The sequence below is a fragment of the Fragaria vesca genome, linkage group LG6 (assembly GCF_000184155.1).
Source record: "Fragaria vesca subsp. vesca linkage group LG6, FraVesHawaii_1.0, whole genome shotgun sequence".
In the NCBI taxonomy this organism is placed as follows: Eukaryota; Viridiplantae; Streptophyta; class Magnoliopsida; order Rosales; family Rosaceae; genus Fragaria; species Fragaria vesca.
In genome coordinates this window covers 36,863,673-36,886,661 of record NC_020496.1, presented here as the reverse complement: position 1 = coordinate 36,886,661, position 22,989 = coordinate 36,863,673, and the positions used below count along the sequence as shown (strand labels likewise).

The 22,989-nt window shown below is 40.9% G+C and overlaps 3 protein-coding genes across 3 annotated transcripts in view; 1 reads left to right on the top strand and 2 right to left on the bottom strand.

Annotated features, from left to right (window-relative positions):
* Nucleotides 1-3,617: 3,617 nt before the first annotated feature.
* LOC101314200 (RING-H2 finger protein ATL46-like) lies at nucleotides 3,618-5,354 on the bottom strand. The gene has a single exon (XM_004304553.1). The coding sequence runs from the start codon at nucleotides 5,130-5,132 to the stop codon at nucleotides 4,026-4,028; it is 1,107 nt and encodes a 368-aa protein (XP_004304601.1). The 5' UTR covers nucleotides 5,133-5,354; the 3' UTR covers nucleotides 3,618-4,025.
* Nucleotides 5,355-9,676: 4,322 nt separating this feature from the next.
* On the bottom strand, nucleotides 9,677-11,834 carry LOC101291456 (probable inactive receptor kinase At2g26730-like). The gene is made up of 2 exons (XM_004306288.1): nucleotides 10,481-11,834; nucleotides 9,677-10,236 (listed from the first exon to the last, which is right to left on the bottom strand). Exons 1-2 carry the CDS (start codon nucleotides 11,832-11,834, stop codon nucleotides 9,677-9,679), a joined length of 1,914 nt encoding a protein of 637 aa, XP_004306336.1.
* Nucleotides 11,835-15,413: 3,579 nt separating this feature from the next.
* Nucleotides 15,414-22,989, top strand: part of LOC101313912 — a 10,396-nt gene continuing 2,820 nt past the window's right edge. Inside the window, exons 1-16 of the mRNA XM_004304552.1 lie at nucleotides 15,414-15,522; nucleotides 15,612-15,862; nucleotides 15,956-16,104; nucleotides 16,195-16,312; nucleotides 16,477-16,554; nucleotides 16,628-16,755; nucleotides 16,830-16,959; nucleotides 17,207-17,284; nucleotides 17,395-17,448; nucleotides 18,246-18,430; nucleotides 18,514-20,173; nucleotides 20,723-20,917; nucleotides 21,131-21,216; nucleotides 21,463-21,760; nucleotides 21,868-22,004; nucleotides 22,876-22,960. Of these exons, the coding sequence (XP_004304600.1) occupies nucleotides 15,435-15,522; nucleotides 15,612-15,862; nucleotides 15,956-16,104; nucleotides 16,195-16,312; nucleotides 16,477-16,554; nucleotides 16,628-16,755; nucleotides 16,830-16,959; nucleotides 17,207-17,284; nucleotides 17,395-17,448; nucleotides 18,246-18,430; nucleotides 18,514-20,173; nucleotides 20,723-20,917; nucleotides 21,131-21,216; nucleotides 21,463-21,760; nucleotides 21,868-22,004; nucleotides 22,876-22,960 (3,720 nt within the window). The 5' untranslated portion in view covers nucleotides 15,414-15,434. The remainder of the gene's footprint in view (nucleotides 15,523-15,611; nucleotides 15,863-15,955; nucleotides 16,105-16,194; nucleotides 16,313-16,476; nucleotides 16,555-16,627; nucleotides 16,756-16,829; nucleotides 16,960-17,206; nucleotides 17,285-17,394; nucleotides 17,449-18,245; nucleotides 18,431-18,513; nucleotides 20,174-20,722; nucleotides 20,918-21,130; nucleotides 21,217-21,462; nucleotides 21,761-21,867; nucleotides 22,005-22,875; nucleotides 22,961-22,989) is intronic.

The following is a 22,989-nucleotide window of genomic DNA, read 5'->3' as shown; positions in this document are numbered from 1 at the left end:
TTGACCCGCCTTAACCCGCTTGGGGCCGCCTTAACCCACCTTGACTAGCCTTGACCCGCCTATGCCCGCCTTAACCCACTTTGGCCCGCCTTAACCCGCCTTGGATTGCCTTAACCCTCTTTCGGCTGCCTTGACCCGCCTTAACCCGCCTTGACCGGCCTTCACCCGTCTTGGCCTGCCTTAAACCATCTTAACCCACCTAGGCCCTCCTAGGCTCGCCTAGGGGAGTCAAGGGGACGCCTTGACCATCATTGGCCCGCCGTGGGCCACCTTGACCCACCTTGGGCCCCCTTGACTCTCCTAGAGCCGCCTTGACCCGTCTTAATCCGCCTTGACCCTCCTTGGGCCGCCAAGGAGCCGCTTTCACCCATCTAAGGCCACCAAGGGGCCGCCTTGACCTTCCAAGGGGCCGCATTGACCCTCCAAGGGGCTACCTTGACCCTCGTAGAACCGCCTAGACCCGCCATGACCCGCTTTGGGCCGCCTTGACCATCCTATGCCCTTGTATCCCCGCTTAGGGCAGCCAAGGGGCTGCCATGACCCTCCTAGGGCTGCGAAGGGGTTGCGTACGGCTGCTAAGGGGCCGCCTTAAACCGCTTAGGGCTGCCTTGACCCTCCTTGACCTGCCATGGGCCGTCTTGACCCGTCTTAGGCCGCCTTGACCCTACTAGGACCGCCAAGGGGCATCCTTAATCCCGCTAGGGCCGCCATGACCCTCTAAGGGGCTGCCTTGACCCTCTTAAAGCCGCATAGGGCCGCCTTGACCCGCCTTAACCCACCTTCGGCCACCAAAGGGCCGCGTTCACCCGTCTCAAGCCGCCAAAGGGCTGTCTTGACCTGCTAAGGGGCTACCTTAACCCTCCTAGGGCAGCCAAGAGGTCGCCTTGGGCCGTCATAACCCTCCTAGGCCCATCTAGGGGCGCCTTGACCCGCCTTGGGACGCCTTGACCCATCTAGGGCCTCCAAGGGCAGTTGGGGCCGCCTAAAGGCCGCGTTCACCCGTCTATGGCCGCCAAGGGGCCGCCTTGTTCCGCTTAGGACCGCCAAGGGGCTGCCTTAACCCGTCTTGGGAAGCCTTAACCCACTTTGACTCGCCTTGATCCGCCTTGGCTCGTCTTGACCCGCCTTAACCCGCCTTGACCCGCCTTAACTCACCTTGACCAGCCTTGACCCGCCTAGGCCTGCTTTAACCCGTCTTGGCCCACCTTAACCCGCCTTGGACCGCCTTGGACAGCCTTGCCCCGCTTTGGACCGCCTTGACCTGCCTTGACCCTTCTTAACCCTCCTCGGCCCTCCTTAACCCGCCTTCACCCACCTTGGGTCGTCTTGACCCTCCTTAACCCGCCTTGGGCTGGCTTGACCCGCCTTAACCCGCCTTCGGCCGCCTTGACCCTCCTTGACCCGCCAATAAGCCGCCTTGACCCATCTAGGGCCCCAAGGTGCCGCCTTAACTCGGCTGGGGCCGCCTTGACCCACCTTAACCCACCTTGACCAGCCTTGACCCGCCTTGACCCTCTTTGGCCCGTCTTGGACCGTCTTGACCCGGCTTGGACCGCCTTGACCCGCCTTGACCCACCTTGAGCCACCTTGGGCCACCTTGACCCTTCTTAACCCGCCTGGGCCGCCTTGACCCGCCTTTGGTCGCCTTGACCCATCTAGGGTCCCCAAGGTGCCGTCTTGACCCGGCTGGGGCCGTCGTGACCCGCTTTAACCCGCCTTGATCGCCTTGACCCGCCTTAACCCGCCTAGACGCGCATGGGGCCACCTTGACCCGCCTTAACCCGTCATGAACACTCTATGTTTCTACTATTTTAGAATTGCGTATAATCTTTGCTCCTATTTCCTTAGATTATAGGCTTGCTTTGTTAAGTGAGCTTGAATGGATGTACTGAGAATGCTATCATTTACAATCGTTTGTTCTTATTTGCTCTCTATACGAAAGGCAGTAGAATGATTTGTTTTGTAGCATCTTTTGTTTTTTTTTGTTTTGTTTTTTTTATCAATAAATAACTCAAATACTACAACGAGTCTGATGTGAGTCGAAGTCATGTTCTCCTACTTAAAGAAATACTTATGCCACTATTCCAAATGGTATTAGGTGTAGGCTCTATCTTTGATCAATAAGATTTTCGTATTATTCAAAAAAAAAAAAAAAAAAAAAAAGTAGGCTATGGTATTAATTAGTCTTTGTAAGAATTTCCGTTGGTGATGATGAATATCGATTTGATAATATCGATTTGATCTAAGAAATGAAGAGTTAATCGAATGTAACCGAGTAAATTCAAGCAGTGGATCAAATTCAAGCAGGGACAAAATGCAACTGAGTAGGAACGAGATGAGTATTGCCCTATATGGTCCGGCATTTCATGTCATCGACAACTCGGTTGGACTTGGCAATGCCTGGACTCGCGCATTTTGGAAGCCATAGCCTGCCCCAACGCCTTGCTATGCAATCCAAAAGAACACAAATTACCTCCTACTTAACAAAGCATTCGGGATAAACCGATCTACACAAGGGACAAAATGACTAGTGTATCTTATTTTAGCATTAGATTGAGGTCTTGGTGACTGTGTGCTACATTTTCCCATAGGAGGGCTTAAACAAAACAAGATCATTTTCCATATTCTCATATTCGAATGCAATCCCAAAATAAACAAGTGGCACTATTCGAATCTGTTTCTTTGAAAAAGAGTTTTGGCACCTGCTAGTACTTAGTAGTTTGGAGCCAATTGACAACTCGTCTCCCAAAACAAAATCACGGGTCCTGAATATTTGCAATTCACACATTTCGTATCTTATTGGCGGAGTCTTATTGGAACGATTACAATGTCCAAGCCTCTTCTCAACTTTGGCAGTTTTGTAGAAGTAGCGTCTGAATCCTCTCACAAGTAGTAGTCCTACCCCTTCTAATAATGTACTTGAATTTGATCCCTAATGCTCACCACAACATGGGAGGTTATGTTTCTAACAACCTAAAGGTTTTAGTCAAATCACTCAAATGTCTTCAAAAGGTGCACATTTGCTATGCAAGTCAATAAGACAATTAAAGCACATTTTAAAAAATTTGAGGGGAATTTGATTTCAACATGACCACATGGGAATGGGCAAAAAGAGACTCCATATTCCAGCCAATTTTTGAATAAAAGATCTCGAAAGATTCTGTAGTAACACAGCTTTCATGGATCCCACCATCATGATACTGCCCAAAAAGATCACTAGAACACACTTAGGTATGGCATCATATTAGATTGCATTCACCTTATCATTCCAAGATCAGTGGCTATAGCCAAGCTACCAAGATCAGAATTCAGAACAGTCAGATTCATCAAGAGACAAAAACAAAGTATGCAATCGACTTAGCTGACAACTAGGCCCTTGCAATGAATCATAAGAGTGGAAATGAGCAACCCGAAGAAAAAGGACAGGTCCAAGCTCAAAACCAGGAGAATCATTGCTGAACATTAGTATGGAACTATTGTTTTATCTCAAACACTATGCAAGTTTAACATGGATAATAATATTGGACAGAAGCATGGAGGACACAGATAAGGCCTCCAAAACTTTGCCCTTTCATAATAAGAACCTATCCACAATGCTGAACAGAAATCTTCTGGTTGCAAACAATTTAAACCCATTTCATAGCATTACCCCATCTGATGAACTGGAAGAGGATTGGATTATCCAGTCAAGAAAATTGTTTGTAACCTTGAACTGAGGTCACCAAAATATGCTCTAGTAATTGATGTGATCAGATTAATACATTTTTCTGTAGCACACAACAACAGCATAGCTAGAGAAACCATCATACAATGTCATTCCCTAAAATCAGAAAATGCCTTCTTCACAAGACATAACATCTCAGTGTCGAAGGACATGATATGGTACAACAACAGTCACGCACTAATGCCACACACCCTTACTAAATTAGCATTGCAAAAAATTTTGGTAAAGGCAAAACTAGACTAAGATGGAATAACCTTTGATCATTCTATTGAATTCAACCACGGATGGTAACAATAAGGAATTATACCTCTCTCGCTTCTTCTGTTCTTCTCATCCATGGCAAGTCTGTATTAAGTGATGAAGGCATACCCGTCTGTGTATCTATTGAGCTCGAATACTTGCCCTTCTTAGACCATAGCCAGATCTTGGAAACAGAGTAGCTTTCACCTCTAGTCACACTACCAATCTTCTTCGCCTCTACATCACTATCAATTGACGGATTACCACTGTGTTCCTCTTTTGTTAGCTTTATATTGCGGCCCTGTTGATCCTTTGATAAGGCAACCCGGAGTTCTGAATTATCAAGCACATACTGATACGATCCCATTGAATAGCATCTTCTTGCATCCAATGTACTGCTACTAGTCTCTCCTCCTGCGGTCTCCCCTACCTCAGCATCTACCTTTCTAAACTTGCCGAGTCTCACAGGCAAAACACCATTGTCAACAACAACTTCCTCAAGGTCCACCGTCTTTTGACTAGAAGTGAACCCATTCTCTCCATTACAGGGATACCCATCTTCTTCTCTGTAGTCTTCAAAATCAAACATTGGGTTCTCAACCGAATACCCGGGAGTGAAGAGGGTACCCCTACAAAGAGGACATGTCGAATTCGACAGTAGCCAAGTATCTATACAGTTGATATGGAAAGCATGGCTGCACATAGGAAGCAATCTGAGCTTGTCCTTCTCAGTAAACTCACACAGACAAACAGCACAATCAAACGGCTCTTTCAAACCCACTATCTCCCTATACTGGAAAACAGGAAGAGCATCTATAAAAGCCTGATCCAGACCCGAATCATGAAGATGGAAGAGCTGCTGAAGCTGCCTCTGAAGAACATCAGCAGTGGAAATTTCTGGGTACCTATTATTAGTCTGAGAAGCAGCTGAAGATGGGTGCTTTATAAGAAATCTAACAAGCAGGTGAAGCAAACCAGAGATGAAGAACAACACAGCCAAAATCACAATGATAAAAAGCACAGCAGGACTGATCTTTGTACCAGATGATGAGGATGAAGGTGGTGATGGTAGTGAGGGACTGGATTCTCTGTAAAAGGTACCAGTATATGGTGGTGGGTAGCTCATATAACCATCATTAAGCTTGATTTGTTGCTGAACCCAAGACATCTTGAATTTGGTTTTCCCAACAAAACCATCTAACACTATAACTCTTGTGTACTCAGAGATCAAACACAACAACAACCCAGTTCCACTTTGCAGCTATTTGAGCTCAAATCAAGCACCTTTTCCTCCATATCCACTACTTAATAAAACACCAAATCTCTCCACAACTTTAATGCACATACAATTTCATACTCCATATGAACAATTTAGCACAGTAAAAAACAAGAGGATATCTAACTTGATTCTGGGGTGTGCACTTGTGTTGCAGCAGAAAACCCTAAAGACTGAGTCACTGAAGCTTTGTGGGTGACTTGGTAAAAAGAAGAGGAAAGTTCATTCACTTGGGCTTGCTTCTGTTTTCTCTCTCTTGTCTGAAAGTGTCACTTTCTCACTCTCTCTCTCTCTCTCTCTCTCTCTCTCTCTAGATTGAGTTTCTTGATGGAAACCAGAGAGACCAGAAGAGGTGACAGTGGCCAGAGTTCCTAAAGTACAAAAAGAGGCACTAAATATAGGCTCTCCACGTGCTCGAGGGAGCGCGTGGGACTGATTTGGTCAACTGCTAGCGGACAAAGTTATGGGCTTCGAGGTTGGCCTGGGCCGGGTTGATTTGGTGGATCCGGGTCTATGATAACGAACCAGGTGGTTCAGTTCTGTTTGGCACATCTAGAGGTGGTTGGTTTTTTGATAAATTAATAATGAATTTATTTTTTGGTATTATTAGAGATGTGATGTGATTTTGACACCCGATCTGATTTGCATTTCATTTACAATAATTCCATACATTCCACAAGTTTATAGAAAAGGCGAAAATGAGGTAAGCAATTTTGAATAGTAAATCATTGCGTAACGTGGTATAAGTTTCCAACTTTGTATCACTATGGACCAATAGTAAATTTATTTTGTTAAAAAAGTCGTAGTTTGAGCTGTCGTATATTATCAGCTATCTTACGATATTTGAGTTCGTCCATTCATTTAGTTACAATTATATGATAAGTAATTTTCAAAAATGTAATTTCGGTTTGAATACACGTACCTTTCTAAGTTAGTATCTGATATCAGATTGTGTGTTTATTCTAGTTTCAGCTTGTTTATAGACAAAACAGCTGATCTGTTACATTCCTTGGGAATCTAGGTAAACGATATTACTTGTATTTGGGGCAACTAGGTGTGCCTTAAAGTATGATGCATATGAATACTTAATCTTAAACTTAAAGACAATTAGGTATTTTAGGTGTGAGGGTTTACAATGACAATCACATATTAGTTGGAAACTTATCAGAAGGGGAAGATTATGGGTTGCAGTTAGGTAAGTGAGACATGTATAAAATTGCCAATCATGTTAGGTTAGTGAACAACTGGGGGAATAGAATCTAATTGCAGTTTGATTGATCTAGCTCTGGAAAAGTATAGTCCTTCTTAAAGCTGCATTGCTTGCATCACCTGTGATAAGGACAAGTTAACACCTTCTTTATACTCATTATCAGTCCATATAATCTGCCAAAGGCATTGTTAGGAGAAAATTACATATTTCAAATTTTCTGCTGTATTCATGTACTTGCACTTCTGCAGGTAAAGATGATTTCATTAATAATCTTCAAGAATCAATATGATGATATATGACTTTTGGTTCATTGTGTGGATTTAAATCGTCGACTTCGCGTTGCGTCGGTGACCTTTCAAATTGGAGAAGGAAACATGCATTCTGGTGCTATAAGCTTTCATGATTTGTGGCTTGACTAGCAGCAGAGTTGTGGTATTGCTTCACTACCAGATTTGTGTTCAAAGTCATGATTTTGTCTATCACCAACTTAGAAGCATGTCAGCACCACAAATGGTATATTGGTGCTCAGAAAAATCCTTATCTTTTCATATCCACCATTTTAGCCAAATTGGAAATACAGAAATTGTAGACTAGATGCCCATCAAACATGCTAAAACTGGTACTGCCATGATGGTTCTCTCAGCTTTACAATGTTCTTGCTTCTAGACTGACTAGCTTTGATTCATTTTGTTTCCAAATATTAGTGATCTAGTATTTGCTGCTAGAAGATTTAGTGCTTTAGCAGAATTGTTCTAGCTACCAGCCAGTTCATTGATTTATTTATTTATTTATTTTTGTCCTTAATTCTGCTACATTTTTTTGGTTAATCCTTAATTCTGCTACATAGTCGGTCAAAATCAAGAAACAAGCGAAAGAGTCAAGCTACATAGAAGTGGCATTATTTTCTTACTGTTTGAGAAGGTAGAAGTTGCATTACATTACATAAGATGATTCTGAAACATACATAATCAGAGGGAAACACGACATTAATATATTGCAAAAGCATGCCTCGGTGGTGCAGAGCAACTTGTCCTTCTCATTCACCAGCAGAGCATGTCATGACTTGTAGGCTTACAGAGAGTGATGGAGTTAGAAGACAAAGCAACCACCCATGTTGAGCACACATATATCCTGAAGCTGACTAGTGTTGTATTCGAACTGGCGAAGACCCAGGGTTTGGACAGAGAATGATCCACAAATTGATTCATAAGTTAAAATTTCTGAAGCACTTCTAGGAAGAGGAGGACTAGCTGTAGATTTTGAATAGGAATAATTGAAAGTGAGCACAAGAAGAGTTGTCACCCAGAAGAATGCAAAGCATACTTTTTGACCTCCAAGATGGACACAGCTGTATGCGGTTCCTTCAAATCCTTCAAGTTCACCAGACAGACTTATCTTAGCTACTAGTTCAATACAATCAGTTTCACCCTGAGCGGACAGCACCATGCGGGAGACTAGTATGTTTTCATAATCAAAGCTAAAGATTAGCTTCTCATCCTCCTCCTGCGAGTCCACGACTAAAACCTTGTTGAAAATTTCTGGGAAAACACCCATATCGTCCCGAATGCGGGGTTCACGATCAGACCATGTTGCCTTGGGGTCAGCCACGTCAAAGCAGAGTAGCTGGCCTTCTGTGTCCTCCTTTGTGCGAAGTGTGACAAAGATCTTGGTGCCCACAACTGCAACGTTGGATGGACGAATGGCTCCCCAGGAAAGGTCGTCTCCAGTTGGAAGACTTGGGAGAGAAGCCCATGCTCTGGTTTTGGGGTCAAATACTTGGAAAGCCGGACCTTCCTGGCCACGTTCACGACCAGAGAGAGCATATAGCTTACTGTCGATCTCCCCCAGCCAGGGACGAAATTTCTGTCCTCCTGGCAATCCTGGAATCCATCTGCTGCTGCTGATGACTTTGCGTAGAGGAATCCATCTGATGGGGTCGGATTCTACCAAATGACGAGTCACGAAAACAGAGGGGGGTTTATTGCGTCTGCGTCTGCGTCTGCTGCTCATGCAGCTGATGAACCTGGGGTTGGGTTCCACACTTTGATCAGTCTCCAAAACATAGGTTCGTGCAGGGGGGCGCACTTTATAGCAGCCGCCGGCCAGAATAATTCGAGAGCCAAAGACACCAATACCCATATTGATGGGAACGGCTTCTCCCTCTAGAACAGCAACTTGTTGTAGGTCGGAATCGGATTGAGAAGAAAACATGGGAATCGGGGTAAGGTCAAAAGAGAACAGGTCGCTCAATTTGATGGCGTGGACACGGTATCGATTGAATTCTTTGACATAAACAAAATGGAACTCGTAAGTACAAACGTACAGTTTCGCTTCACCCTCGTCCGATTTCTCCCTCTCCCGGGGGGCCAATCTCGGCCTCGGCATCCCTAACCTAGATCTGACAGCAAGTTCATTGATAAAGGCAAAAGTTTTGGTTCCTTTGGAAGGGTTTCAACTTTGAACCCTTGATCGACCTAGCCAAATCCTAATATACTAGCCCACCCTCCCTCACCACTTGCTGCGCGAACGGGAAGAAATGGGTAAAACTAATAGCAGGCCCAATGTTCTAAAAAACACCGCCCAGGCCACCTAGGCGTTAGGCGTCAGCTCACCGTTCTGATTTCTCATTAATCGTTCAATTTAGGCGTCAGCGTGAAAAACGGCCTCCTAGGCGGGCTGAGCGGCGCCTGGGCGGGCTAGGCGGCCCGATTAGTTTTTTTTTTTCTTTGTTTAACCAAAACACATAAAAGCCTAATTTGTTTATTTCAAATTGTTTTTTTTTATTTCTAAGAACATAGTAGTTTACCATTTTATTTATTTTTGAAGTATATTTGCTATTTTGGAACATTATTATGCATTTTATAAATTTATTTTTATATTTTATTTGCTATTAAAAAATAAAAAATATGGAAAATACAAAACCGCCTAGGCGCCGCTTAAGCGTTCAATTAATTATCTGGGCACTAGGTGCCGGCTGTCCGCCCGACTAGCGCCGAAGACAAAGGAGAGAAAACTCAGTTCTTTAAAGACATGAGCTCGAAGGTGGTTGCAAGGATATGCTTTAACTTATTGGATGGAAGTACAAAATATTCTTACGACAATTAAGGTTCTAGTACATTAAAATACAGATATGGGAGAAAAGTGCTAATTTACTTTGCAAGTCTCTATATCAACAGGAAATCCAATTCAATTTTATAAGGAGATCACAACTTTTCAGTGTCATGATTCATACATCAATGAATGTGGATTTGTCTTCGTCCTCTTTTATGTTGTTGATCATGGTAGCAACTTGTTTCATGCTCGGTCTAGCCTCTGGAGAACGGTTGACACACTTTATAGCCACCTGGAGCAAGTTCACCATCCTCTCCTCGCTTGCACATTCTGAATACAAGGACTTGTCGAAAACTTCTGCAGTCCATTCCTCTCTAACCACCGAGTGTACCCAAGATGTCAAGTCAACTCCATTGTGCTGCACAAGTTTTCCTGTAAGTAGCTCAAGAAGAATCACACCAAATCCACAAATATCTGCTTTAAATGTGGTAGAAGCACTAGTGGCAGCAGACACCTTCCCCGGCAATATTTTGTCATGATCATTTATCTCCATAAGACCATACTCGCTTATGCAAGGCTCCATGTTCTTGTTCAACAAGATGTTTGAAGATTTTAAGTTGCCATGAGAAATCCCATCTTTTTGGAGATCATCATGCATGAAAGCTAATGTGTCGGCAATGGTTGCTGCACAAGAAAGTCTGCTGGTCCAATTAAAGGCTTTGCCCCCTTGGTTTCCTGATTCATACAATTACCACATCAGAATTCTGCAAACAATATTTCTTGATAACCTCCTATACTAATTGAGTAATGTGACAGTGTTTCATTTGATTATTTCTAGTATGTATACTTAACAAGATATTGTCATGCTATCAGTCTATCACATCGTTAAGTAACTAACATTTGGGAAAACTTTCTTCTCATTATGCATTCTGATTTCAATATTTAGTATTCAAAATTTATGATAAAGCGAAAAACTTACCATGTATGAGCCTGAAAAGGCTTCCATTGTATTGATATTCATAGACCAGAAGTTTCTCTTGTCTAGAGGAGTAGAAGGCAAGAGCAGACAAGACATTAGGGTGCTTGGCTTGGTCTAACCTCTGCATTCTCAGCTTGAAATCATTAGTTGAAATTGTCCAGTCTTTAATCCTTTTGACAACAAGGGTCGCCCCAAAATCAATGATGACCTTGTAGAGGCTACCATATTTGCCTCTCCCTAGCATCTCAGCAGGAGCTTTAAGCAACTCCTCAAAGTTTAATCCATTGACCACAGGGCTGGAGAGGACTACAAGTGTGGTGGAGTTCATATTAGCAGTGCTCTCGGCTGAGAAAGTGACAGAATATTGTGATTTACTGATACCGCTTTTGAACTCAGTCGATGAAGCACTATATTTGCTGACCATGCTTTCATCAACTGATGCTACCTTGTTATTCACTGGTGCATCAACAGCCTTATCATTTTTCTTTCTTCTTTTGCTACATATCCTGGATATGAGTAACACTAGACAAACCAAGGCCAAAATACCATACCCCGAGTAGATGAGAACTTTGTTAGAGGTACCCTTTGAGTGCGGCTTGTCATCCGCTGCGGATGTAGAAGAAGAAGAAGTTGCTGAACAGTTCTGTGGCAGTGGATCTCCACATAATCCAGGATTACCAAGGAAGCTGCTTGCAGAGAAATTCCCATTCGCATTGTGGATCGGACCATGCAAGTTATTGTTGGAGACATTGAAGGTATCAAAATGGTAGAAATCGAATTTTGGTAGCTCCCCAATAAGCTGGTTATTTTGAGCAAGGAAACCTGTAAGACCTGAAATTAAAGACAACTCAGGTAACTTGCCAGAGAAGTCATTGTTGGAAATGTCAAGCCTTCTCAGGTTGCTTAACGTGACAAGTGAATCAGGAAGGTTTCCTGAAAACCGGTTTCTGCTTACATTCAAGCGAGTGAGTTGCTGACAGTTCTGAATATCAGCTGAAATTTCTCCCTCAATGCTGTTTTCATTGAGGTCAAGAATGCTGAGAGAGGCAGCAACAGATTTCACATTGCAAAGGGTAGCAACATCAAGGGCTCCAATGAGGCTTAGGTTGTTTAGAAAGAGTTCTGTGACACTAGTGTTTTGAGAATCACATGTTATACCTTTCCATTTGGGCTCGGTGCAGGGATCAGACAAGGAGCTCCAACCTAAAGCAAAGCCAGGTTGAGTAGCATGGTTTGAAAGTTTATCAAGGAAGGAGAGTAGTGAATCCCTGGTCTCATCATCCACTTTAGAACTAGTGCTGTGGATGAAGAGAAACAATGAAAGGAAGATTACGCAGACGGAAATTTTGTTCATTTTGAATGATCTAAGCATTTTTAGGTGTACACCATATGGCATATATGGGAAGTGTTCTTTGAGAAATGGTTGGGATTGTGGAAGAGGAAGAAAACTTCAAAGCTGAGGTTAGTTATAATTGCCGATACTGGCCGACTCTACAATGAGACATTTGGATTCTTGTTGCTTACCTTGATGTTATATAAGAAGCCATTGGAATTTGTCTCAAACTTATATTAATTTGCCGCCGGCAGCTTAATAATGGTTGGAAATGGTCTGTCAGGTCGTTTTCCATGAGGTCATGATGAAGTAAAATTACAGACGTTAACAATGATATTGATTGTGACAAGCCTTGTAATCAAATTAACACCAAATTGATGAAGTTGATGTTGTCAAAAACTCAAAATGTCACCTAGCATAATCTACATGGACGATTTGGAGTGGACATATGTAGAAAGAAGAATGTGAGGACCTGTACTATTTCGGGTCTCCATGCCATTACGCGGAGATGCATCTTTGTGTAATGGATGGAGACCTATACTATGGTTTCGACCATTGAGTTACATGGTAGAGCAAATTGAAACTTGCAGACACTTGGTCTCGGCATGATCAGATGGTTGAGACGTAGCTGCTTTGGCCCATCAAACAAGTTCTAGAGGAAATTCTACAATGCCATAGAATACAACTGTACAACAACGTACAATGTAAAGTCATTCAGGGTCCTAATGCACTTGTTTAACCACCATAAGAGGGATTTGCAATTTTTTTAATCGACAGACATTAATAAGTCTCAATTAGATTTCATATTCTATGTAAAACTATTGGTATTATCATTCCCTATCAATAAGCTTCGTCATAGACTCAAAGTGACTGCATCCTTGGCTTGATGGAATATTGGAATTCACAAAACTGAAAGCATAAGACAAAGATAGCCATATTTTTCTGAAACAGATTCGCATCCTTGTGTGTGTTCACATGCTTCTCATTCGGCTCAGATCTCAATAGACGATGATGCCAAACTTGTTAATATATAGAGTTGTATTTATGTCACCTTTCATTCGATTTCCTGCCTGCCTGTATATGTGTACACACTCACATATACTACTGCAAGATGAAGATTTGTCCTGACTCTCAGGCCTGAAGCTGTAATTTGAAGAATAGAAATTGAGAGGAAAGGTTTTTGGCTGCACAAAGTTAATTTCAAATGTGTCATGTATGCGGACTCTTAAACTAGAATTCAGAGCAAGAATGAATTCCAAATCTACTAGTTCTAACATCTTTTTTATATGATCCAGTTTGCCTGCATTAGCAAATTCTGGATATGGTGTCTCTATCTAACAATTAACCTATTCATAATACAGTATCAGAAAGTGGAAATATACATAGAGCTGTGTACATATCATTAGACATCATTCCAAGTTTCCAACGACCAATATGTTTTCTAAGACTCTTAGGATATGCAACATTAAAACAAGACATTTGGGATTCGACAACGAGTGGATTAAAAATCGGCCAAATTAATTCTGTAGAATGAGGAAACTCAAAGTAATATCAGTTCTCATTAATTACCTCATGATGTGAACATCCTTGAAGTGCTTCACAGGTTCTATGATAACTGCTAGCTAGCTAGTCTAGGCTGCAAGAAGAAGTAGTACATGGAAGTTATGAAACCTTATAGATGCCGGTCGTCACTATCTAATGTGAGGTACATCAGGACCAGGCAAAGCCTGTACAAGGGAAAAAAGAATTCTTCAAATTAGAAACATCAGGATTAAGAAAGAAGTAGTAACTTACTGTTTACCTTTAACAATAGAGAATCCTTTGCTGATATAAAAGAAACCAAAGCCAAATAGTTCGACAAGATAAGATATGCATGCAACACTGGAAGGAGTCTCATTTCCATTATATTTAGGATCTTTCATGCATCCATGAATGTTCTTCAATAGCAGCAGTGGCTGGACAGAGGCAGACTTAAATGATTAAATCATGATACATAAGTTCCATAATAGCATCAGCAAGCTTTGAATCGAACATGGTGAGTTCCCCGGCCAAAACCCCAATAAAATCATCTAGGCCAATTTCCAGCTTCCATTCTCCGAAGCAACTAACTGTTTTCTCCACAGGAGTATGAGTATGGAATCATGTTCAGCGCTTGCGACATGTACTTAACAACCAAAAGTAGGATGAATGCGCCTGAAGCATATTAATTCCAGAGATATATTCAAAGTTTAAGCACAAGAAAGCATTTTATAGTGAAGCACACATTGGACAACATTATGGGTTGATGATGATAACATCCAGGGCATACATGCCAGAACTGCATATTACGAACACTTATTTTGACAGATTCATAACAGCCAACACTCAGCTTTCAAATGTTTCCTAGAAATATCAGCAACTACTCAAGCACATTCTTTGTACATTCTTTTTAATTTTGTCACCTTGCAGACCTAGAAGAAAGGGTGCATCCAAATTTTAACGACACCAGGGAATTCATTGTTGTAAAATTTATGATATAAAATGGTAGCAAACAGATGTTGAAGTGAGGTACTTACTTGCACCTTTCATCCTGGTGTCAATTGGAAATCACAGCCTAGATAATTCAGGGTATTAACAATTACTTAATTACACGAGTTGTTCGAGCGAGCCTATGTACAATCCTAACTCTAATGATCATTTTCTTGTCATTTGCATGTTTTTTTGTTTGTTTGAGAAATTCGCATGTTTAAGAGAGTTGAGATTTGAGAACGATCAACTGCAATACGTATCAATGAGTCCATGATCAAAATATTTTCTCGAAGTGCAGCTGCATCTCTCTCTCTCTCTCTCTCTCTCTCTCTCTCTCTCTCTCTCTGGTATTGATGAAAATGTGGTGGAGAAAATCCTATCAATTCTGTCACCCAAATCTTTGATGCGATACAAGTCTGTCTCCAAAAGGTGGTATGCTCTGATCAGCAGTCCAAGGTTCGTATCTAAGCACCTCCACAATTCCATGCACAACAATCCCTCCACTAGTGAAATACATTTAACTGAGGATCAGACTTCATATATTATCACGGATTCAAGTATTATAGTAGGGTTTAGGGTTATGGGATCATTTGTGTAGCTCAAGTTCATACTGGTGATTGGGGATTTGGATATGATCCATACTTCAACGTATACAAAGTTTTTATCATTGGATTTCTTCTCTCGAAGAGGAATCTGATAGGGCATTTGAGATTCCTAGTCCTCCCAAAGCAGCTGGCTACACTTTGGGTACTGATCATTCTTGGAGAGAGATCAAGACTGATTCATTAGAAACAGAAACAACTATTTTTCAGCCCAAAGAATTCCTTATGCATTTTAAGGACATGTCTTTTTGGCATGGAGATGAGCAACACAAGGAAATGAATGCCAATGATTCTTGGGGAACAAGTTAGGGTATGTTCTTGCCAATGGACCTCATTACTATTTACTTGTCTGGCATAGACCCAAGGCCCAAGAGAACCCCAAAAAACAGCAAGGTAAAACTGGCCCAAATGCTCCAAGCTTAGACGACGTCGTTTCACCTGTTTCCGCTCCATATATAAACCTTCCCGGCGGTGAAGAAAAACTGAAAAATCAAAATCAGCAATTATCGAAATGGGAGTCCACGGCCTCTGGGAACTACTCGCCCCCGTCGGCCGCCGCGTCTCCGTCGAGACCTTAGCCGGAAGACGACTCGCCATCGGTAAACACCTCGAAAACCCTAACCCGACCCGCACCGTTTCAACTTCCGACGCTAATTCATTTCTCTCTCTTTGTTCATGATTTTCACAGACGCGAGCATATGGATGGTTCAGTTCATGAAGGCGATGCGCGACGAGAAGGGAGAGATGGTCCGCAACGCGCATTTGCTCGGATTCTTTCGCCGGATTTGCAAGCTGCTCTACCTTAGGACCAAGCCGGTGTTTGTCTTCGACGGCGGAACGCCGGCGCTAAAGCGTCGGACTGTGATCGCTCGCCGGAGACAGCGCGAGAATTCGCAGGCCAAGCTCCGCAAGACCGCCGAGAAGTTGCTTCTCAATCATGTAAGCAAATTTTGATTGTTGAAGATAGTGCATTTGAGAATTTTGTACTTCAAGTTTTGGTTAGCTTATGAAAATTTTGATCTGTTTTAATAGCTTAAGTCGATGAGGCTGAAAGAATTGGCTGAGGATATTAAGAACCAGAGGCAGGAAGTTTCGGAGAAAGCTGGTGTTTCGGGGAGTAGTGATTTAGAAGTGAATGATGCGGCGTTGAAGCGTTGCAACCAGGAAAAGCTGGATGAAATGTAAGCCGAGATTGAAGTTGGAGTTATTAATGTGTTAATTATAATGTTGTTAGATTTAGTTATTTAGTCTGTATTTGGTCATAATTTCAGGTTGGTAGCGTCGATTGTGGCGGAGGAAGAAGGGGGTTTAACAAACAGTTTGCCAAGTACTTTTGGTGCTGTTCCTTGTGAGGTGGATGACGAAGAAGAAGATGAAGAGTTGATACTTGTAAGTTTTACCAGAGTTTGAAATCCTTGTGTCCTTTCCAGCTCAACAAATGGTTAACTTCAATCTTATGTGTTAAAAATATGGACTTCCTGTTTGTGACTTATGCATCAGTTCCTTAGCGTTTATGAGTCTCTTTAACTGATGTTGAGTTGCTTGTAATGCAGCCAGAAATGCATGGTGATGTTGATCCAGCTGTGTTAGCTGCTTTGCCTCCATCAATGCAACGTGGACTGCTTGCTCAGGTTAGCATCCATATTCCTTATTTTCGGTTTCAAAGAGTAGAGCCCAGAGAACTGATTAAGGGTTTTTGACCAGACAAATAAACAGGCGAATGATGCTAAGGGTAAGAGGATTATGTCAGATCCCACTGAGTTAGTGGGAGTCAATTCAGAAAAATCTGATGCGGTATTGAGGAATGTTGATCAAGAAAAACTAGATGAAATGTAATTTCCTACAAGATCATTTAGCTCTTTAAGTATGTGATTGGATGACTATTGATATTTAATTTTTAATTTAGGATTGCAGCATCTATTGCGGCAGAGACAGATGCTAGTGTAACTAATAATGCATCAACATCAATTGCTGCTTCTCTCGTTGGTGAGGATGTCAATGAAGAGGAAGATGATGAAGACGAAGAGATGATACTGGTATGTTGGTAGAGGTCAACACTGTTATGTTTATAAACACTATTACTTGGGATGATTTTGAGTATTAAAATATAATATTTGAGAATCTTAATTGCATGTTAAATTCTTGGAAATATGCGTATAATTGGCCTATACTCCATCAGGATAGCTTAATCAACACCAATACCTTGATTTAAAGATTATTCTTCTTTGGTCTGTGGGATCTAGTGCCTTAGCTTGAATTTATATACCCTCTAATCTATTGTAGCCAGCAATGCATGGTGATGTTGATCCAGCTGTATTGGCAGCATTGCCCCCATCGATGCAACTTGATCTACTTGTTCAAGTAAGCACTTAATATGAATGGCTATGGTTCTTTGTCAGTCATTCTTTTATCTATTAATCTTCAAATATTTTTCTGATGCGATTTATTGGTATATATTTTCTTTTCCGTAGATAAGAGAGAGATTGATGGCAGAAAACAGACAAAAGTATCAGAAAGTCAAAAAGGTGGGTTCCTATGGAAATGTTCATATCTATATTTGATCTATAGTTTTATTTTGTAGAGTTGACTGCTAGATTACAAACACTTTTTGACCCTGAAAGAACTAATCCATGTCTTCTTTATGTATATATTTTTTTCTTTTCTTTGGAAGCATAATATAGGTTAGGAGACGAAACAATAGAATACAGGACTAGTTATCCCTTGGAATAACTTTATAATTGGTGTCACATAGGTTCTCTTTTTCTGAGGAATGCTTGATTGGTATTGAAATTGGAAGCACAAAGTTTTTGAAAATAAAGTATTCTAGTGGAACTCTGCTCTATGGCTTTTTCTTGAATGTATTCAAGGGATCATGACAAACATGTTTGACTTTTGCATTGGACTAGCAGTAACTTAAATAATAGAGTCAATAATGAGGAACTTTCATGATTGTCATACGTCTACGATATTCAGAAAATGGAGGAGGTCTTCTAAAATTATCTGCAAGCATTTTGTTCCTCGACATTCAACTTAGCATGATTATTGGCCTAGAACCAATGGAGGTAACAATTTAGTTAAAAAATTAACAAACTTGTATGTTCAGAAAACACATTTTGTAAATTCGTGAAGCTCTGGCATGCATTATTTGTATATATGTTGTGGGAGTTCATTAATATGGTTAGGTCATATAATGTATTACATATGCTTTAATTGGAGCCATTAATGATTAGTTGCCTACTTGCATTACACTATTACACCTACTCTTGAGCTTAATGGATTTCTAAGTCTGGGTTTGTTCTCTTTGGTTTTTCTTACACATTAGGACCCTGAAAAGTTCTCCGAGCTACAAATTCAATCTTATCTTAAAACTGTTGCTTTCCGTCGCGAGATAGATCACGTGCAGAAAGCTGCTTCTGGAAGGGCGTTTAGTGGTGTCCAGACTTCACGGATAGCCTCTGAAAGCCACAGAGAGTTTATCTTTTCCTCATCATTTACTGGTGATAAACAGTGAGTATTAGTTCTCTGTTATTGTTTTATTTTCCATGATTGTGAGTATTAACTTTGTGAGGTATAATGGTCAAATGGTTCAGAGTACTTGCAGCTGCAAGAGCTGAGAGAAGTGGAGACGAGCAGCAAGCACCGAAAGAACATTCTTCTAATGTCAAGAATAGTGTTCTGTCTACTGATAATGTGACTGGATCAACCCCTGAAGAATCCCGAAGGGTTTTTGATGACAACATTGAGACGTATTTGGATGAAAGGGGCAATGTTAGAGTCAGTAGAGTAAGAGCTATGGGGATCCGTATGACCCGTGATTTACAAAGGAACTTGGATCTGATGAAAGAGATGGAACAGGAGAAAACCAATGGAAACAAGATAATCGATGCTGGGAACATGCTCACTAGCAATAACATTGGCAGCATTTTAAGAAGGACCCCTGGTAATGAAACACTCGTAGAAACATCCCCTGGTGATAATGGGAATTTTGATAACACTGGTGTGCCAAAAAGTCATCCTGGTCAAAACAAGGTTGGGGAATCCTCACTTGGTGATAATAACTTGAATGAGAGAAATAATCATTGCATTTCAAAGTTTGGTACTCCTATAGAGATATCCATTGAAGATGATGGTGATGCAAAGCCTTTTGATGCTGAAGATGATCTATTTGCTCGTTTAGTAGCAAGTGATCCTGTTACTATTTCTTCAGCTAATGATGCTCTAAAAAGACAATTTCCTGATTCTAATTCAGACTCTGACTGGGAGGAGGGGACTTTAACAAGTAGTAGTTTTCCTGTTGATAGTGAATTGAAAATTAATTCCACCAATTTGAAAGCCAATGATAGTGATGACAGTGAAGTGGAATGGGAAGAAGGATTTTCTGGAATTACTGAAAATACCTCATCTTACCCCGGCAGAGAAACAACTTCTAAAGGTTATATCGAAGAAGAAGCTGATTTGCAGGAAGCAATAAAGAGGAGTCTTGAGGATATAGAGTATGAGAAGTGTAGTCGTGCATCATCGGAACATGAATTGCTGAAACCTCTTGGAGAAAATGTTCAAAAAGCTAGTGAATGTATTGATAGAGAAACCAAGATGGTTGACCCAGCTACCCAACAAAATAAATCTGTTGTTGATGGACTTGCAGAGCTAAACAGTATAAGATACTTGGGCTCTTCTTCAGAACAAGTGACACAAGATGCAAGTGAAAGGGCCAATTTACATGGAGAAATGCAATTCACAGTATGTATTACTCCTTCGAGCACAAAGGAGGTCAATGTGATTAGGGAACAAGTCCTGGGTACATTAAATGAAGGTGGTGGCTTATCTGCTGTTCCTAATGTGGGTAAAAATATTGATGTTGATAATGCTGATACTTTGTGTGGTGACATTACTCATTGCGCTGATGATCAGAAGAATGATACTGAAATAGAATCGTCATGTCGTTTTGTTGAAATGGTGAAACCTTCTTCCATAGGTGAGTCAATGCCAAACAAGATGACAGAAGAATCTGGTGATTATAGAAATTGGGTTAAGGAAACGAGTCGTGACAGTTTTCCTCAGGAAATTGATCAGAATTTGGACAAATCCCCTGTTAAGGGCATTGGTGATGCAGACATTGAAGTAACCAAAGCTAATTTGGAGGAGGAAATGCTAATTTTAGACCAAGAGTGTATGGATCTGGGAGATGAGCGAAGAAGGCTTGAACGTAATGTAGAATCTGTAAGCAGTGAGATGTACACTGAATGTCAGGTACCTGCTCAATATTTCTCAGTAGGCTTTTATCATCTTTCAAAATGCGTACCTGTCTATTAGGGGTTTTATTTTCTGATATTTTTATTTTTATTTTTTATGTGTGTTTTCCTCAGAGGATTTATCCCTCTGTACTCTTATTATTGAGAATTGAAGGTGAAATCTTTTGTAATCACAGAACTTTATTGTTTAGTTTTTTTTTTTTTTTTTTTTTTTTTGCAAATGGGAGCCACGTTGAGGCTTGATTTACTAAATTTTAGACCTTATCATTTGACACAAAATGAATAGAAAAATTTTCAACTTATTGAACTTGCGGCACGCTTTTGAAAGATTTTTTTTTTTTTTTTTCACATGTGGATATGTAATTGCTGCAGCTATACACTTCTGAAGATGGTTGTCATAAATGGGAAAGGATAACATTTTGTTCCATCCCTTTTACTTTCGTAGTTGTTATTTGCTAGTCCTCTATGCTTTTTTCATCAGCATATTTCATTCTTCCTTGGAAACAACAGAGTTACTTGATATTTTTGTGTTTCTTACTTTTCGTAGGAGCTGTTGCAAATATTCGGCATACCATACATTATTGCACCGATGGAAGCAGAAGCTCAGTGTGCATATTTGGAACTCGCAAACCTTGTTGACGGTGTTGTGACTGATGACTCCGACGTGTTCTTGTTTGGGGCACGGAGTGTTTACAAAAATATTTTTGATGATCGAAAATATGTTGAGACATATTTTATGAAGGTGTGGATCCTGTGAGCCAATTCGGCTTCTCTTATATTCTTTTTCTTAAAATTAATTGACAGATACCTAATTCCATTACTTCGGGAATATTTTCTGTTTCCAATTTTGCGCCCGCCATTCAGTTTCTTTGTCCAACCTTGTTTGAATTAAAAGATGCAATGTATATAGCACACTTGGAAAGCTCGCCCTTGCTCACAATTTTTCTCATGTCAGGACATTGAAAGTGAGCTTGGCCTAACCAGAGAGAAGTTAATTCGTATGGCACTTCTTCTTGGGAGTGATTATACTGAAGGGGTTAGGTAAATGATTGCAGATCTTTTTCCTTTACTTCATAGGAAAGTTTGGTTGCCATATTGTTTGTTTATGGATTCAGCTTTTCAAAATATATTGGTTAAAAACAACAAATTCACATTCTGTGAAAACCTGTATACTTTGGGGGTTATACTTTATTTTTCAGATTATCAGAGCTTTCTATATCTGTTTTTTGCATTCTTGATCGTTCTCCATATGTTTAGTGATTTGAAGTCTTTTGGTTTCTTACGCAGCGGGATTGGCATTGTCAATGCTATTGAGGTTGTAAATGCATTTCCTGAGGAGGATGGCCTCCATACATTTCGGAATTGGATTGAATCACCAGATCCTACCATTCTTGGTAAGCTGGATACAGAGTCTGCATCAAGTACAAGGAAAAGAGGGTCGTCAAAACTCGGGAAGAATGATATGAATACAAAGAGCAGTATGGATGAAGTCTCTCCACTTGAGAAAAGCAATTGTCAAGATCAAGAACACAAGCAGTCAGACGATCTGACTGAGGATGTGAAGAAAATTTTCATGGACAAGCATGTAATGAAGTTAACATGTTTTCGCTCTAGATTTATAATTTCTTCTCTGTTTGTGTATATTTAAGTGGTTGTAAAGCATGACTGTCATATTTATTTTATTTTTTGCAGAGAAAAGTGAGCAAAAATTGGCATATTCCCCTATCTTTTCCAAGTGAAGCAGTTACTTCTGCTTATACTTGTCCACAAGTGGACAAGTCAACTGAGCCTTTCACTTGGGGAAAGCCAGATCATTTGGTTCTTCGCAGGTGAGCTCTCTAATCCTTAGGTGTGAATTTCTTGAGGTTCAGCTTTTTGATAGTGTATCCTTTACTTTCAGTGCATCAGATCTGGAGAATGTTGTGTGTGATTGTGTAACACATGATATGATGATGGTGATATTGTTGATTGGCTACCTAAATTTGTTTAAGAGGAAATACTTGATATAACTTTTTTGTATAAAAATGAAGTTATGCTCATAGTGAAATTAGTCTCTTGATTGGAGGTTTCCTGCATCTCACTTGGTGAAATATCACATGTTCTATTTCGTGCTGGGCTACTTTTAATAACACTAATACTTTAGGTTAGATAAATATCTTGCTACTTTCAAGGACGGATTTTCAGTAAAGGCACCATGTCAATGACGCTATAGTGGGTCAGGCCCATGGTGGTTCGAAGTTTGAAACCCGTTGAAGTACCTACCTAGTTATTTTCTGGAATCTCTTGTTTTCTAATGGTTGTGGGGTACAGCAGAAGACTCCATTCAAATTGTCCAGCCTGCAAATATTGTTTAGTGTATTTCTGGCTACCTAAAATAAAAGTGACGAAAATTAAGGCACCTATTCACTCCAGCTCTAAAAGAGTAAGGCGCAATGGACTGATCTGCTGCCGCAATGAAATTTATATAATTTCATGCAAATAAGTCCTTTAAATCTGCTTCGCTGATGCGGTCTTGAAACTGGTGCTTAATACTAAGGTACCATGAGGGGGTGCAAACCTGAGACCACTTTGGAGAGAAACATAGGCCTAACCAGCTACTAACCATGGGTCACACTGAAGTGTGTCCCCAAATGATATGATGTTTTTATGTAGTGGTGGCTAGTTAGTCCAATTGTTCTCATCAGCTCTGTTTGCATGTAGATTATGCTGGGAAAAGTTTGGTTGGGTTAGCCAGAAGTCAGATGAATTGCTAGTCCCTGTTCTTAAAGAGTACAACAAACGTGAGGTTGGTTCTCTCTCTCTCTCTCTCTATAT